This window comes from Rutilus rutilus (genome assembly GCF_951802725.1).
Source record: "Rutilus rutilus genome assembly, chromosome: 2".
NCBI classification, from domain to species: domain Eukaryota; kingdom Metazoa; phylum Chordata; class Actinopteri; order Cypriniformes; family Leuciscidae; genus Rutilus; species Rutilus rutilus.
In genome coordinates this window covers 12,351,068-12,368,059 of record NC_140210.1, presented here as the reverse complement: position 1 = coordinate 12,368,059, position 16,992 = coordinate 12,351,068, and the positions used below count along the sequence as shown (strand labels likewise).

The window sequence follows — 16,992 nt, the reverse complement described above, 5'->3', positions numbered from 1 at the left end:
ATTTAACACCCCCTTAATACTTCCTAACAGGGAACAGTGGCCTATTATTCAACCTTACTAAAAACTCATGTAAAAGGAGAATACCTACAGAGCTCAACCTGCTGTCCATAGAGCGATGGCCTAAACAACATTCACAAAATGGAGGCCTATCTCCACAAAAAGAGCACACTTACTTCCAGGGCCGGAGCACTTAGTGTCGATGCCTCTCCAGCCGTGAGATTGCATAGCTCGCTGATGACGATGAATGCGCGCTGAACTCATCTCATTGTGTAGATCCGGCAGGAATGGAAGGCTCACGAGAGCTGGAGCTTTATGGCTGGAAAGAAACCATTCGTCAAGTCAGTCACGAGCGTTCTCTTCCATCACGTGATCCAACGACAGCAGAAGCCTTGTTGAAGCGCGTTCCATAACACTCAACAGCTTAACATACGCGGTGCAGGGTGGCGGTGAGGGTTTGGGTTGTATATCCTCTTCACCCTCATCAGCCATCTCCTGCTCTCTTGGGCTGGTTGTTTTTATACACAGCAGAGCACTCGCTGCTGGATCAGAGGATGTTAGTGACAACACATCCTCATCCTGCAGCTCACTCTTGCGAGTCTCTGAAGGGCGTGAGAGATTAACAACTCTCTTAACCTCCTCAGCAAGCTCCCTCTGAAAAACCTCATGATTCCAGTCTCTGCACTGCCTCAGCGCGAGTGGGACCTGAATCGCCTGGTACAGATGTTTTTCCCTCTTCCCTCGAGAAGAGAGCAGACGAGAGTGGAGTTTTCTCAAGGGAAAAAAACTCACAGTGGCACAAGCAGATCCCTCAGGAACTGATCGTGCATGCTCCGAGCCCAAAGAATAAACACACAAGTTGTGTGTCATCAAGTATCAATATTTTAGACACGCATGCACACACTTCCTGATGCGTTTTTCACAAGCCATGATTACCTTTTTGAAGTTTTCAGGTTGAAGTGTACAAACAAAACAGTCCATGAAGACGAAAAAGCTGTTGACATGTTCTCCAGGCTCCCCTTATATACTTCCGGGTCGCATTAGTGATCACCTATTGCCGGCCAATAGGATTGCCTTGATTAGATAAGCGTTTCAGACACTGGTTCACACGGAGGCATTCCCCATAGCGTCCTGACGCAGTGCGAGTTCCCTTTCATATGGGAACAGTAGTGACCCTAAGACAGAAACTTGAGGGACAAATTGTCCAATGTTTGACATATGATTGGTTCTGGGTGGGGCAATTTATACAATGGCCATACTTAAAATAGAATTCAATCAAGTCATTTCCTTAGAAATATAAGTGGTGCTGGCTCATGATATGGTAGGTGTTATCTTCACTTATTGATAGTTGGAGGGTTTTCTCATCTCTCTTATTGAATAAACTGTAATTTATGACCTGATTGTTTTTTTGGATTTTTAAACTTTATTGTGTTTGATCAAGGAGGTTTATTTTTTAATTTTTTTATCGATTACATTTCTTAATTTTTTTAAAAACTGTTTAACTGTTTATTGTGTTTGATCAATGAAGTTTATTTTTATTTTATCGGTTACATTTCTTTGTTTTGTTTAGAACAATCTGCTTGATGGCAGAGGCAGGCTAAATACACATTAATTGTGCAGATATTAACATAAATAAATACATAATCTCTGTATTACATAATACATTACATACATAGTCTCCAATGCCATCTCTCTCATGTTCGTCCATTCTCGGGATGTGGCTGTTCTTCTTCGCGCAATTTTTTTCCCCCCAAACTACTTCAGCGGAGCCTACACCAAACACTGATCCCTAAACCTACCCGCCATTGTAACCTTAACCAATGAAATTAGCTGCAGGGCAGGAATTTTCTGCTTAGCTGGTTTGCACCCAGTAGGATTTTATTTTATTTTTTTTGTATAGAAATATTAAAAATATGGGAGAAATACGGGAAAATATTTAAATGGGATGATATGCACTTTTTCGAGACTGAGAGAGCTACATGGCGCTACATGAGGAAACAAGCCACTTTGAAATTTTGCTGTTTTCATGAATATAAAAGTCGTGTGACCCTCCCCCTAGACTAAAAAAAGTTGGATGACCCTCCCCTCAACAAAGAATAAAAAGACATGACCCTCCCCTATTTTCCTCTGGTGGTCTATTCTATAAATACCGAACGGTCCCTAATAGCAATCCGCCATGGAACAAGCGCGCCTGCTTTTAAAAGGAATGTGAGATGACACTCTGATTGGTTTATTTCACGTTACGCCCAAACCACACCTATGAGTAATGTAGCTACTTCAGACCAACCCATTTTAGATTTGCATCGGGCGCAAGAGTCATTTATCCCACCGTTATAATAGCAACAGCACCCGAGATCCACCCACAAAGTTACTTGCGTTTCACTTTTGATAGTTTCAGATCATTAAAATAGGGCCCCTGGTGTTTTGGTGGAATACCCGAAGATATTGAGCGGTGCCTCCACTGCCAGTGACAACTTCAACAAAGGAAAATAAAAAGGTTATATTATTTAGTATAGGCTGAATTTGGAATAGAATAATATGCTTACTATTTCTACCATATATTTTATGACAGAAATAGTAAAAGAGTGCTATCGTGCTATTTAAAATTCAGACTGTTTTTTATTGGCTTTTATGAAGCAATTTACTGACAGTGCAAAGAACTAAAATAACAAAGCTGTACACAATCAAATACAATGAGCTGAAATGGAACAGGTGTGCATGTTGTCAAGAAGACACGTGGATCAGTGATGTGGTGAGCTGCATGAAGTCGAACAAGCCTAATAAGATTGCCAGAAGGCATTGTATTGCAAAAATCCCACACCTCTTGGTTTGCAATTCAATTGATTACATATTATAAGACAAATATATTATAAATTACAATATGCTTTTTTTTTGTCTCTCTATAGGCCTACATACAAAACCCAAAGGAATGATTATAGAAAACTAAAAAAGCTGCATTGAATTGCCAAAAGAATGTTACTCAAAAGACCACCTACTAATTAAGGCAGTCCTTAACTATTCCATTCTATTTTGAATTCTGGTCTTGGCCTAATTTCAGTTTTCTAAGCTGTGACATTGGGGATCAGCAGTATAGACAGGTTTACAAACTAGATGATGCTCTGCAAGTTGGTTGAGTCTGGAGAGGCTAAGCCGAGAGGAGGTCAGGGGCCAAGAAACAGAGAAAAAAGTGACAGAAAGAGAGTGGACACAAGAAACCCCCTCCTTTTTAACACTGCTAGAGTTCAAGCATCGCTCTTCACCTCAGTCAGCAGAGGTGATGTGAGACAACCAGTAATGCTCTTCCCAAAAGCATCATAAGCCAACTATGGTCGCAAGTTCCGTTGTTACCTACATAGTTCAAAGATTTGGCGTTTCCCGAAACAATAGTTCCAACAAACATTTGAAAACAGCATCGCAAAGTTACGTGGTTGGCATTACAGCTCTCAAGCTGTGGTTAGAAGCATGTTTTTTTGATAAATGTCATGTGGACTTAATAGATCATTCTCTTGGGCACAATAAGCAACCATTCAGCAACCATTCAGTTCATTCTAATTATTTATTTCTATTTAAATATATATCCATTTTAATCTATATATTTTAGCATGTCAACAATCAGCTGCATTTTTAAAGAGTGCGCATGTGCATTAAATGTATGTATGATACAGTATGATGTATGTGGGAACCCGTGATGAATCAAACATCCAATAAAGCTAAATGACATGGAACAAAAACAGTGAAGTAGTCAGTAGGTGGCATGTTTGTTACAGCAGCATCTCGGAGATCTTGAATAGATTAATTAGCAGAAGTTATTACTCCTCCACCTGCTTGACTTCATTAACGACAGTCCTATATTGTTGAACCAATGTGGTTCAAATGACAGAGTTGTGACCATGTAGCCTATGTTACTGCGGTTTCGGGAACAGTCGTGAGTTGGTTAGTTTTTTCCAAAAATACATAATATAATGGTAGTTAATCAGCGAGTTACATCATTATACGAGAAACACATCCCAGGCAGTAACGGCTCCTGACCGTAAATTTAGGTCAGATTCTGGGTCTTAGCACTAGTTTATGATAAACATTTTTTGTAAGCTTTATATTCTAATCGCTGAACACATGCATAACACTTTTGGAAGAGGTTGTGTTATTTAGCCTGAGGGTGGTGCTCTGATGTTGATTGACAGCCTTTAAGTACACATGACACATGCATAGAATTGCCTTAATGTAGCACTTATTGCCTCTGAATGTTGTTTTAAAATATTACAAGTTGTGGAGGAATTCCAGTGAGGAAAATAAAGTAATTTCTATTCTCAGAACAACATAAAACAAACAGAACAGTACTATATATAGGCTATTAACATTAACAAGCTATTAAACTAAAGGATTGATACTTTCATAAACGCTAGTCCACATAGGAAGAACAGACATGGCAATTAATTACTGACTTGATGCAGACTAATATACGCATAGCTGAAGTGGATTGATATCAGGCTTGTTCGACTTCATTCAACACTGTACAGACCGATCGGCGGCTGACTTGAAGCAGTGCATGCTGGTTAGAAATTGTGTCCGACTTGAGACAGCGCCGACGCCACATGACTGTGACGTATGTCATCAAAGAGAGCGAGAGCGATTCGAGAGCAACCGGCTGATTCATTCTGCGCTGCCTCTCCAGAGCGGCTGCACGAGCTCTGATGACAACACAACTGTTCCACGATTGGCCGAATCCACCGCATGACAACGATCATGTGTGTTTCATGTTTATTCAAACACCTTCAGTTCCACTAATGTTCACAAATCTGTTTTTTATTACAGTAAAATCTCTTTTCATGTAGTTGCGATATTATATTGTTTCATGTTTATCAAAATAAAGCTGATAAAAAAAAAAGTAGACCCCACTACATTGGTATTTAAATAGTATAGGTAGTATAGGCTTATATTGAACTTTATTCTTATACAAACAGACGCTGTATTAAGCAGTGCATAAAGTATTAAATGGAAATGTATCTGAAACGTCTGTGTATTTGACAAATATTGCATTTATTTCACTTCCGCTATTGTAAAGTATGCAAACACCATGTGAGCGGTCACTATGGGAACCAGAAAGTGTCTGACTTCACATCTCCATTTTCAGCTCCTCCCCGCCTGCACTCTGCAACTCTCGCCGATCAGTTACATCCAGCCGCAGCTGATGTCGAACACACCTATCGTCTTGGTCTGGAGCGAGGTTTATGCAAGCTAACATGAAAATAAGCAGTGAAGTCTGAAATCTGCCCCAATGGCTCTCAATTAGAGCATGCTGCAGTTCCATTTTTCACCACAGATTTACATCGGAAAACTGCGGGGCACTTAGTATCACGCCTGCTGAAGCCATACGTTAAATTTTTATATATCCTGATTTTGCGACTTAAAATAGTCTCGAAAATCTGAAAAAATATTTGTTGCAGAATGCTGAACACATTTACCATTTATTAATGATTCAGCTTATATAGAGGTCTATGTTTTGGATGAATATTTTGGTGGGGCTCTGCCCCACCTGCCCATACAGACGATTGACGGCTGATCCCAGGGATGCGTTTCTCAAAGGCATCGTGAGCTAAGTCGGAGGCAATGGTTCTACGATCTACTTAGGCTTACAATGCTTTTGGGAAATGCAGCCCAGGGCAACTGTAATGCTGCTAATTGTGTGATGTGTGGCAATGGGTAATACAGTCACATCAATTGGCAGTTCCTATGTACCATGAGTAGAAGTGAGGCAGATTGAAGTTTATTTTCTATTTAACTATTTAAAACTGTAACATCCACATGCTCTATGAGTGATTATTTTTAAGTAGGCCAACATGAGAATGTCTTTGTTTTCATTCTCACTTAGTCCATTGCTATTGCTGGTCGCAATGGTATACGTGGAATACTGAGTGATTGCACAATCGATGGCATTTGGATCCCGTGTGGCTCTTGAGTTCAGGGGACATTCACTTTTTTTTCTCGTTCTCTACACAAGTGAAAGGTTGTTTATTCATGGTGTCATATGATGTCTTGTGGCCCTTTTGCGTCTTCCAGCAGAACAGAACAGTGACAGTTCTATCTGGCTGCTATCTGATCGAGACACTGTCTTCAAGTCACATGAAGAATGCACTAATATCCCACTCGTTCATTAACTTGTGTGTACAGTATGTGTCTGTAAGACAGGATGGCCACTAATCTCCATCCTCCTTATCTCCTCTCAGACATTGTTTATTTAACAGATTTACCTCACCATTTTAAACGAGCTGGACACTTTTCCACTGTGGATTAAATGTGAGATGTGAAAATGGCACTATGGCAATTGTTTTAAAAGTGAACCCTAATTTTACTAGGGGCTCAGAGAGGCGAGGACTTTCTAAAGCGCAGAGAAAACCTTATCTTAGCCATTAAGTGGGCATCATTGTGCAGGGCAGAGATTAGAATCAATCAGTTCAGATGCACACTCACTTCCTGTGAACAGGTTACTCCTCATTCTCTAAAGAACCTGTCTTGATCTACCTACCTTTTTTATTTTTTATTTTTCATTTTTTATTCTTAGTCTTTCTTTCCATCTTGGCCAAAACAGGACAAAACCTGGAACACAATACAGAATGCAAGACTGTATTTTGTAAGAAAAAAGAAAAAAACTGTCTTCGCTGAACATCAAATGGATTAGTATTAGGTACAGTAACTAACACAGATTACGTCAATATCAATTTTAATTAAATTATATTTATCTGACATTGCACACCTAAAAACAGAGAATGCAAGAAAGAAATCTAAAATCAGATGAATTCAAATTAAATCATTTAAGTCATTTTCATAAATCAAAATACAGCACCATACAAATCATTACATTTACATTTATGCATTTGACAGGTGCATTTTTACTAAAGTGACTTAGTAAAATTCAAGAAGCTATACATTTTATCAGTTCATGGATTCCCTGGGGATCAAACCTATGACCTTGATTTTGCTAGTACCATCCTCTACAGGAACAAAAATCATCATGTCACCTCATGAATAATTAATTAGGGTTTACTTTGCCATTCACTTGTCAGATAACGATTTTTTCTCTCTCTGTTGTTTACCAGCTTTCCCTCAGTGCAGGCAAAGTTTATTATCAATGTCAAGTCATTTGCAAAAATACATTATGTCCACTTTTCACCACTTCTTAGTTCCTTAAAAACCATATGTACAGTAGGACCCTTGAGAAATAAAGACACCCTTTATGACATCTGCAAAAATGTCACAGACCCCAACACAAAAACTGACATGGGTCGCTAAGGAAAAGTCAATGCCCTCTGTGCTGCCGCAGTGCCACAGCCCCAGGACTCCCAGCATGCTCTCTTCTCTTTTACTCTAATGAGTTGCAACACAGATAATGTGGCTGATGATCTTTCATTGATTTGGCTATCACTTGCTTGTCTGGTAATTGATCCGTAGCTGAGCCTCTAGTTAATTATATCAGCTTCGACATGGCCCTAGTCTTGGGGGAATTTGAAGTCTTGCAGAATAATAGTTTTAATAAAGGAGTCCATTACGGTGGCTCTCTGCTTTACTTGACTACCACTGCTGCTGCTGCCACTGACAGGATCTGAGCTCACCCTTACTCCCGAGAGAGAGAATGAGGACGGGACAAACTGAAAGAAAAGGACAACAAGCAAAAAGGGAAAGGGATATTGTCAGAGTCCTCTCAAACCTCTCACAAATAACAACTGTTAATAGGGAGGTCAGAAGCTGATCTGCCAGCTTGACTTGAAACACTCGGTTGCACTTGGAAAATCAAGAGACCAGCACGTTCAAGAGAGAAAGAAAACTGAAGAGGGGAAGAGAATTTGAGATGGGAGATGTGACCATAGAGACTAAATAAAGAAACATTTTCCTTGGAATTTAGAGTTATTGAATATATAAATGGTAGAATTATTATTTATTTATTTTTTACATGTTTTTAAAAGGCATTCTTACTACACATTAATGCCTGTGTTGTTTTCAGAAACAACAATTCATGGCAATTTAGAACTAAGCAAGAAAATGTCTATGAGAACAGATGAAATGGAGGGGACAAGTGTGTGACAATGGGCTCTTAGCATCTCTCATTAGTGTCCATTTGCTTGTAAAGATGTACGGTCTTTACGTCTTTGGTTACTGCGAAGGCACTCTTCGCTTGAGAGAGAGAGAAAGAGAGAGAGAGAGAGAGAAGGTGAGGAAAAGAAACAAAACAGCATATTAAGTTCTCATTGCAGCTGCCACCATTCCTCTTGCCTTTTTTATTCAATCTAAAAGAAGAAGAAGACGACACGATTTGATCAGACAAAATGCTGTGCAGATTACTCAGGTAAAGGTTAGCCAGAGCTGTCATTAGTGCTGTACAGAGGCTTTTAACGGACAGTAACAGCTGTCTCCTTTAAATTGCCACAAAATTTCAAGTGGCTTTCTACATACGAGAAGCCATTTAATGTAGCGAAAGGGAGAAAAGTTAATTCCCTTTCTTTCTGTCTCATAGAAGGGAGATCACGGTGACATCTTCTTCAGACATACTCGCATTGTCAAAGACTATAATTTGAACAGCTGACGTCAGGAGAAGTGCTGGAAGAAAAAAGTATGAGAGGAAAAACACGCAATAATAACAAAAAATAGCATCATTACACAACACATTTCTCATATAAAATGTTTTGGCATGTACAATGAGGAAGAGATGCCGCCACTTATTGTAAGTGCATATGTTAGGGCTTTCTTTCTCTTCCCCACCTTTGTGAGACTGTCTGCTGCGGGGACCAATTTGGCAAAAATGGAGCCTCTTCCTCATTTTTTTCTTAATTAAAATCTGAAAGCATCCACTCGAGGTTTCCCTGCATATGTGTGTGTGTGTGTTTGTGAGTGGGAGAGTATGTATGATTATGTGCTCTGCCGCACTACTCCACAAGACGGTGTGTGTGTGCGCGCATTCACAGGGGGAGTTTTTTTGGGGGGGTGGGGGGGGGGGGGGGTGGAATGATTGCATAGAACCATTAGCTAGAGCTGTTTAATACGAGGGGAGAAAAAAACAGACAAAGGAATCAGACTTTGTAATAAAAATCAAATGGTTGTGTGACCACCTTAAAATACCTGGCTCTAGTGTGGTTTTAGTGACACATTCTGCTTTAAATCCAGCCGGTGTGAAAGTAGACGTGGAGACACAATACATAAGTAAAGCAATATAAATACTTATTAATACATTTATTTATTTTTTAAATGCTTTTTTAAAAAAAGTAATGTTTTACACATTGTTTGTTTACTGGCTGTCAAGAATAAAAACGAAATAAAGAAAAATAAAATAAAGGGCAATTGGAAGGCTGAGAAATGTCTTTTCGTTTAGCATTGAGGTTATTATAGAAGTTGGAGCTTGTCCAATTGTATTGACAAATGCATTATTTGCTTGGAATAGTTGTGTGGATGGGCCAGTTTTTTTTGTGTGTGTGTGTGTGTGTGTGTGTGTGTGTGTGTGCGTGTGTGAGAGTGCATGTATTAGAGAGTGGCTCAATCCCACTGAGGTCTGGAGTGAAGAAGCATCAGGCATGGAGAGCTGGTAATAAGACAGGGACAACCCTTTCCCCTCCTGCTCTCTCTCTCTCTCTCCTCTCAGTGGGAAAGCAGATCAGTGGAGGAGAGAGAGAACCGTGTCATTGAGTGCCAGCAAGAAGAGAGGAGCAGTTAACTCAGACGTGCTGCGGCCCGACACACACATGCTCTACCTCACAACAACACACATGTACTCACGGCTGCACACACATGCACACTGACACAGCTCTAGCTGGAGTTAGTCTGGAAACTGAGGACAGGCATCTCTGAAGGCGAGAAGGGGGCCTGAAGAAAGAAAGACAGGGAAGGAGAAAGAGAAAGAGAGAGAGAGGAGGGGCTGCTTTGGAACTGACACACTCCAACACCTGATCTCCACACAGCTGGAAGGAAAACCACGCTGGACACGCTGGTGAGAAAGGGCACCTTTTGGGGAGAAGGGAGGGACGATTTGTCTTCGGCTCTTGGAAAAATAGTTTTAAAGTCATTTTGGTTTTATTTTTGAATGAAACTTTTTAAGAGAACTATTTGCAGTGATAAAATAGTTGGTTTTGATTACAAGAGCATAGACCTGCAAGGAGTGAAAGTGTATTTTTAGTGCAAAATATAAGTGGTGTTTTTGTGCATGTAGAGGTGTGCGAGGGGTTCAAAGGGCAGGTTACGGGTGACTGAGTTTGCTCTACGATTGATTTCTGTTTGGAATGTGTGTATGTGTATATGTCCGTGTATGTTTGGAGGACAGCCCATAGCTTGACTGACATAAAAAAAAAAAAAAAGTGTGTGTGTGGGGGGTTCAGACCAAAAAAAAAAAAAAAAAAAACTCCTTCACCATCTCCTCCTCCATTTTTCTGCCATCCCCCTTTTTTTCTCTCCTTCCTTCTCTTCACTTCAATTCACACCCCCATCCCTCTCTTCCTCCCTCCTTACTTCCGACACTTCGCTCATCCTGCCCTCTACCACCACATGCCCCAGAGGAAATATGCATTGTGCAGCCCTGCTCCTGAATTAACTCAACACACTCTTCCTGCTACTGGCAGGCAAGACCCTCCACTTTCACCCCTCTCTCAAGAAAATATAGCAAAGAGAGAGAGAAAACGAAAAGAAAGAAAGAAAGAGAAAAAAGAGAGCAAGAATAGGACAGAAGAGGAAAAAAGAACAGAGCAGTCACCCTTTGCCTCTTTGAACCTCCACCTTCTCTTACTTTTCTCTCCGGCTCCCTGTCCACCCCCCTTCCCCCTCTTCTCTGCCGGCAGTCTGAGGAGACAGAGTTGGATGTGAGAGGCGGTGTGGTGTGGAGAGAACAAGATCGAGAGAGGGCACGCGAGTCCACGGCCAGAGCCAGCAGCAGGAGCAGCAGCAGCGGTGCAGGGGGAGGAGGAGGAGAAGGAGAAAGCTCCATGCAGTTCAGCACCAGACCGGCCAGCGCCGAGCCGGGCTTCATGGGGACATGGACACAGCAGAGCACTGACAGCAACCTCCTTTTCAGAATGTCCCAGCAGGTCAGTGGGATGCTGTCCCTCTCGCTCAGTGTGACACTGTGTCTGCTTCATCTCTGTGCAGCTGTTAAGTGTGTGTTTGAGCGTGAGCATGATTTTTATTCAATTTTTTTAGCGTATGAATGTGAATGTAAAAAATGTTTTGGTTGGTGTCAGAGATTTTAACGCTTGCTACTGTGTAAACTATGTTTTGCTTAACTTCTTTGAGTGGTTTAGTGGCTGATGCCCGTTGTCACAAATTGCAGCCTTCGGTTTAAAGTTTCTGAGTGTTGAAGAGAAATCAGTTTTATTAATTGCATTAGTGAATAATATGCGTCCGGTCAGTCTGGACTGGGAGGTTTTGTTTTGGTGACCCTTTGTAGATCAGGCTGTGGCACACATCTAATTGACTTCATCTGTTTGTTTCTGGAGTTCTTAACACCATCAACTTGTAAAAGTACTTCCAATTTCCCTAGCTATATGTAATATCTACAGCTCTTTAACATTGTGTGTAGTTATTGTAAAGTTCCTGTGCTGAATGCTTTTATCAAGACAGAATGTTAATGGGAGGGGGATTGGGGTCTGTGGAGGGAGAGATGGTGAGCAGAACATTAATCATCAGGGCTGGTTTCTCTGTGCCATGCACACGCTGATACGATCGCAGGCCCCTGGACTCCCTTTGGCCAACAATGGGGGTCCATCCACATATTTTTCCAGATTCCTCACGAACTTTTTTTCTTTCATTTTTATACTAGATAAGCTCTCTTTATTTGCAACACTGAGATGCATATCAGTTAAAATTGAACACCGTAAAAAAAATATGAATAATCAGTTTATTTGAAATTATAGATTTATTTATTTTCGTTTAGTTTGAACTATGTATTTCTCTAACTAATTATATGTTATTTATTATTGAAAGGCTAATAAATTTTGTCTGCGCGGTTCCAGTTGACTTAGAAATTTAGAATCTGAGTGAGAATAAAGGTTTGAATGGTACTATTCAGACGCGCGTTTAGCTGTTTGGCGCATCGGAGCTCCGGCGCAGGTGGATTCAGTCCTGCGCTTCAATCATTCACGAAAACACTATGAAGCATGGAAGGGTTCTTACTTGTGGCAAGTTGAAGGACATTCTGAATGGACCTTACGCGTTTAATAACAATGTAAAATTCTACAAATAAAGTGATTTGCATTCTTGTATTATGACGCGCCTTTGAACGTTTGTTATAGAAACGTGTTTAAACCGTTGACATAAAATATGAGTGACATAATTCAAATGCAGTTTGTTTGAATTCGACTCTAAATCACTCAATAATCGTTGGATATCATTATTTTATTAAGAAGTGTCTTATGTAATGGACATTAGGCTAACGACAGTGTAATCTGGCTGCTATCGGTTATTTTGTCAGGACAACATTGTCTCAGCTCTTCAGATGCAATTGTGCTGCTTAAACAAATATCATAATGCAAATGATGTGCGTCCGATCCTTTTTGAGTTATGAATCTCAAAGAAAGATTTTTAGAGAAATGTCAAAAAATAATATAATCCTGTTCATAATCAATAATAAAATATGATGCTGCTCTCACAGATGGCAAGAAACTAGTTTGACACTGATATTTTTTTATGTTCTCTTTTCTTAAAATGCATTACGAATGAAATACGTTTTTTTTTTCTCAAATAGGCTATGTATTTTTTGAAATGTGTGTATATATATATATATTTTTTTTTTTTTTAAAGAGCGGCTGCAAGCCTTTTCGAGCGTGTAGTTTAACCTACATTTCTGCCTCCTAAATTAATTTAATCTTTATCTGTAGGCTACTGTTAACAAGAAGATCACGACATCTTAATCACCAATTAAAATCCGATCCGATCCGATTTTTTTTTTTTTTTTAAATAAAGTTACACCTGTGCATTTCCACAAATGATACTGACACTGCTGACCACGTGCAATGGTCGATATTAATATCAAACCCACATCAACACATATTCTGGATCCTGGATCACTGTGCTAGGGTTTATTTTATGCAGTAGCCTATATTTGTTAATGTGGGTTTGGTTATTAATGGGTTCTAATTGCTCAATCTTGACTAATCGGATGCACTACGAACGAGCACTTAAAGGTTCTTCATTTGATGTGATTCTTTTGACACGCGTTGCTGAAACAGGGCTGTGATCAGTTCACATCGCAAACCTTTTTCAGGTGCTGAATCTGATCTTTTCTCCCGCGGAAACTCTGAGAGGCTGTGGTGCAGGCGAACTTCATCACTCTCTCTGAGGCTTCTCAGCATCCTCTCATGTCTGAACCCTCTCATGTCTGAACCACTTGTTTATATTCCATAAATGCCCTTTTTTTTAATGAATATAAATGTAACATTACTTTATATTGTAGGTGATTTAGCATAAATACCTTCTAGAAATTTTCGATTAGGCCTAAATAACGTAAAATAAAACTGAAACGGCAAATACATTATTGTTATTATTGATGTTCTATTCTTTATTATTATTATTATTATTATTATTATTTATTATTATTATTATTATTATTTTGAAAACGAATGACACTGAAAATTACAGATTTTCCGCAAAACGATTAGCTGAAATCTCCAGTCTTGTTTGCAAATTAGTTTAATCGCCACACCAAAACGTAAAAAAAAAAAGCCTACTGCAATATCATTTCTTTAATCTTAAATAAGGAATATTGAATTTTGAAAATTTTAGACCTTGACTGAAAGATGTAAAAACTAAAAATCTTCCGGTTGCGGGTGCGACACGACTGTTAAACAGAAACTTAGTGAAAGTAATTAGAAACATATTAAAGGAAAAACAGCCTTTAAAAAAAAGATGCCCGATTGTGTTCGATTCGTCCGATTATACAGTTGCTTTAATTTAATTTAGTAACTATTGTAAATGTTAAAGAACATTTATATTGTATGTTCTCATGTATTTTGAGATCTGAAAACTGAACACTGTTAGGAACAAATCCTACAATAATAATTTGTTGAATGTGGTTTATAGGGGCTCTCTTATTTCTTTCTTTCTTTCTTTATTTATTAAACATCTTCTCTAATGTAACAAATAAACAAATAAAAAAGACCCCTTTCAGACTTTGCAAATGAACGACATTTATTACATTTAAAAAAAAATGTTTTTTAAAAATATTTATTGATTTGAAGCACAGTTCATTTTGCGATCTTCTGTACTGATGTGTTTGTTGCATATCCGTGCATCTTCTTTCTTTCTTTCTTTCTTTCTTTCTTTCTTTCTTTCTTTCTTTCTTTCTTTCTTTCTTTCTTTCTTTCTTTCTTTCTTTCTTTCTTTCTTTCTTTTTTAAGGGGGGGGGGGGGGGGGGGGGGGGTCAGGTGTATCTGTGCCTGTATGTACAGGAGCATGTGTACATATGATTATAGTGAAGTGTCTGTTTTCCTTTTTTCCCTCTCTGTGCTGCATGTGTGTGTGGGTGCGAGATGAAACGACTCTTGGCTGGCCTTGGTTGAGAGAAAGAGAAGGGTGGAGTGGAGAAGAGAAGAGGAGAGGAGAGGAGAGTGAAAGAGGATATGTGGTTAGGGAGACACCCACCATCTTTTCTCGGCAGATAGAGCAGAGCCCAGGGCAGTGCCAACACGATCGGTGCAGCTAGTGCTGACTAAGATGGAGCAGTCACAGGAAGCGTGACTGTTTCAACCTTTGGTGACAGGAAGATGCCTGTCGCAGGGTCATTGTCAAAACCAAGGCAAGTTGAACATATACAATAAGTTGGAAAATAAATAAATAAATAAATAGGGAGTTTTATTGTGTAAAACAGCAACTAAAGGAGGGAGTTTAATTTCAAAGACCATCTTTAGAGTCAGCACACCGAGATATTGCGCCACTGTACAGAAGAGAGGCTGCTGGTTCAGGGGTCTTTGTGCTGAACGGATCTGGCTCCTCTAACTACTGACCCTGTTAAGTAATGGACTCAGTTGAGGGGAGTAATCTCACCTGGCTCAGGGATGCTTTCTTTCCTAATTCCTCTCGCTTTCCCCGACAGACAGCCTCTTAATGTTTTCAAGGAGAAACTGGAATGTGGAGGAAGCAGAGAGGGTGGGGAGAGGATCAGAGAGAAAGTGATAAACTTTTTCTCTGTTTTTGTTGTAAAGCGAGAGTGCTTGCTGGCGTGTTTTACTCTGGAAGTCAAGAGTTACAAAAAGGTGCATGTAGAGGTGATGAGTAGATGAGAGAGAAAAGGCCGAGAGATGTTTGGCGACTGTATACGAGATTTCTGTACTCTTTGAGTGTGTGTGTGAATGTGTGTTTGTCATGTACACAAGCGATACATTATTGTGCTGCCTACACCTCTGCCTACATCCCTATCGTCAATGCGAGTTGTTGGAACTATTATTTTTTCTTCCCTGAAAAAAAAAAAAGATATTCAGTATTTCTCATTCCATTTAAGTGATTACATAATTAGAGTATTAATCAATATTCTACAGTTATGGCTTTTAATAAACGTTGTTTATAGCGGTGTCTGTGTTAAATTAGTTTTAATATTCATGATTTAATTCCCTAAATTTCACTGTTTACAAAGCAATGTTAGAATATTAAACTAAAATGCTCATGAGAAATATCACTACACTCTGTTATTGTTTTCGCAAAAAAAAAAAAAAAAAGATTTCTTAAATTTCAATATTTTACCAGCTTAAACTACAATTTCTAGTTATTTAAAATGTATTTATCCTCAAAATGCTGTTTATTTGTTTTATTTTTATTTTGTTAATCTTAAATATTTAAAAGCAAAGAGAGGAAGCGCAAGATGAAGAGAGAGAGAGCTAGTGAAAGTGTGGGACATAAGCGGGTTGTTTTTGGGGAAGGAGAAGTGGTCCCTCGTGAGTAGAGAAATTCACTCTTCTGTGATACTGGCTTGCAGCCAGTTTGGAGGCAGATTCATCAGCACTTCACAATGGGGACAAGACCCCCCCCCCCCCCCCCCCCTCCCCCCCCTCCCCCCTCCCCCCCTCCAGTCCCACACTGAAAAGCACACAAATCGATCCAGTTAAGATTTTCATTCAGCCTCACTAAAGATTTGGTTGCTATCTTTCCTTTATTCTCTGGAGCAACGAGTGGATATGAGTAGGTGTTTGAGATCTGTGTGTTCCTTGGGCTATGATCAATAGCTGACACTGGGCACATCACTCACATGCTCGTGCAGTGCCTCTTCTCTGCTCTCTGTCTGTCCTCAGGGGCGACACGGCCACTCACATGTTCAGTCTGGAATATATTTCTGGAGTGTCAGAAAACGGAGCAATACTGTCTCCAGCGTTGCACAGGAGAAGAGAGGTGATGTTGCGCTCTCTGTGGCGACACACAGATGGGTCAATGCCGTGGACATAGACACGATAAAAATATGAGACCATCTGCTCTGCTCTTATCAGGACGATGAGCGTTGAAAGGTAGTCATGCTTTCCCGTGGGTAAATTCAGATTAAATTGTTGACTTGGCTATAAGATACTTCAAAAACTATTGAATACTTGTATTACAAGAATTCCTAATTATTTAAAATAGTGACACATTTTGTTGCAGTGATTTCCTCTTTTACATAAGCAGAATTCACATGTGAGGTTGTGAATGTAAAACACTCAGAATGTTCACCTCTTAACTGAGGGATTGTAATGAAGCAGGCATCTATATTTGCTTCATTTTATAAAGAAACAAGTTCACTTGGTTGTCTGTCTAATGTTATAGTGCACTATAAAAATAGTTGACATGCAGTTGTTCCCTTAAAGAGCTATTTCTAACTGATTTAACCCATACACATATTTTTGTTGGTATAAATGTATGTATTTAGGTTGATTCTGTGGTATTAAATAATATCTTTGACCAATATAATTAACCAGTTAATTTAGATGTTACCATTTTGTTCTGTGTATTTTTGGTCCTTGTCAAGCTAGTCAATGCTCTGAAAAGTTTTTCTTTTTTTAGACCCCTTTT

General features: G+C 39.4%; 1 protein-coding gene across 4 annotated transcripts in view; it reads left to right on the top strand.

The window, feature by feature from the left end:
- Nucleotides 1-16,992, top strand: part of bnc2 (basonuclin zinc finger protein 2) — a 252,884-nt gene that overhangs the window by 83,621 nt on the left and 152,271 nt on the right. For 2 of the 4 annotated variants that reach the window (XR_014626443.1, XM_084401643.1), the window contains exon 2: nucleotides 10,809-11,054. The exons of 1 other annotated variant lie outside the window; for it this stretch is intronic. Coding sequence is in view for 2 of the 3 variants with exons in the window: in XM_084401643.1 (XP_084257769.1) it covers nucleotides 10,809-11,054 (246 nt within the window). In the remaining variant the exon portion in view is untranslated. Of the gene's footprint in view, nucleotides 1-9,462; nucleotides 9,968-10,808; nucleotides 11,055-16,992 lie in introns of those variants that run through there. One more of the 4 variants, XM_084401644.1, reaches the window with a different exon arrangement.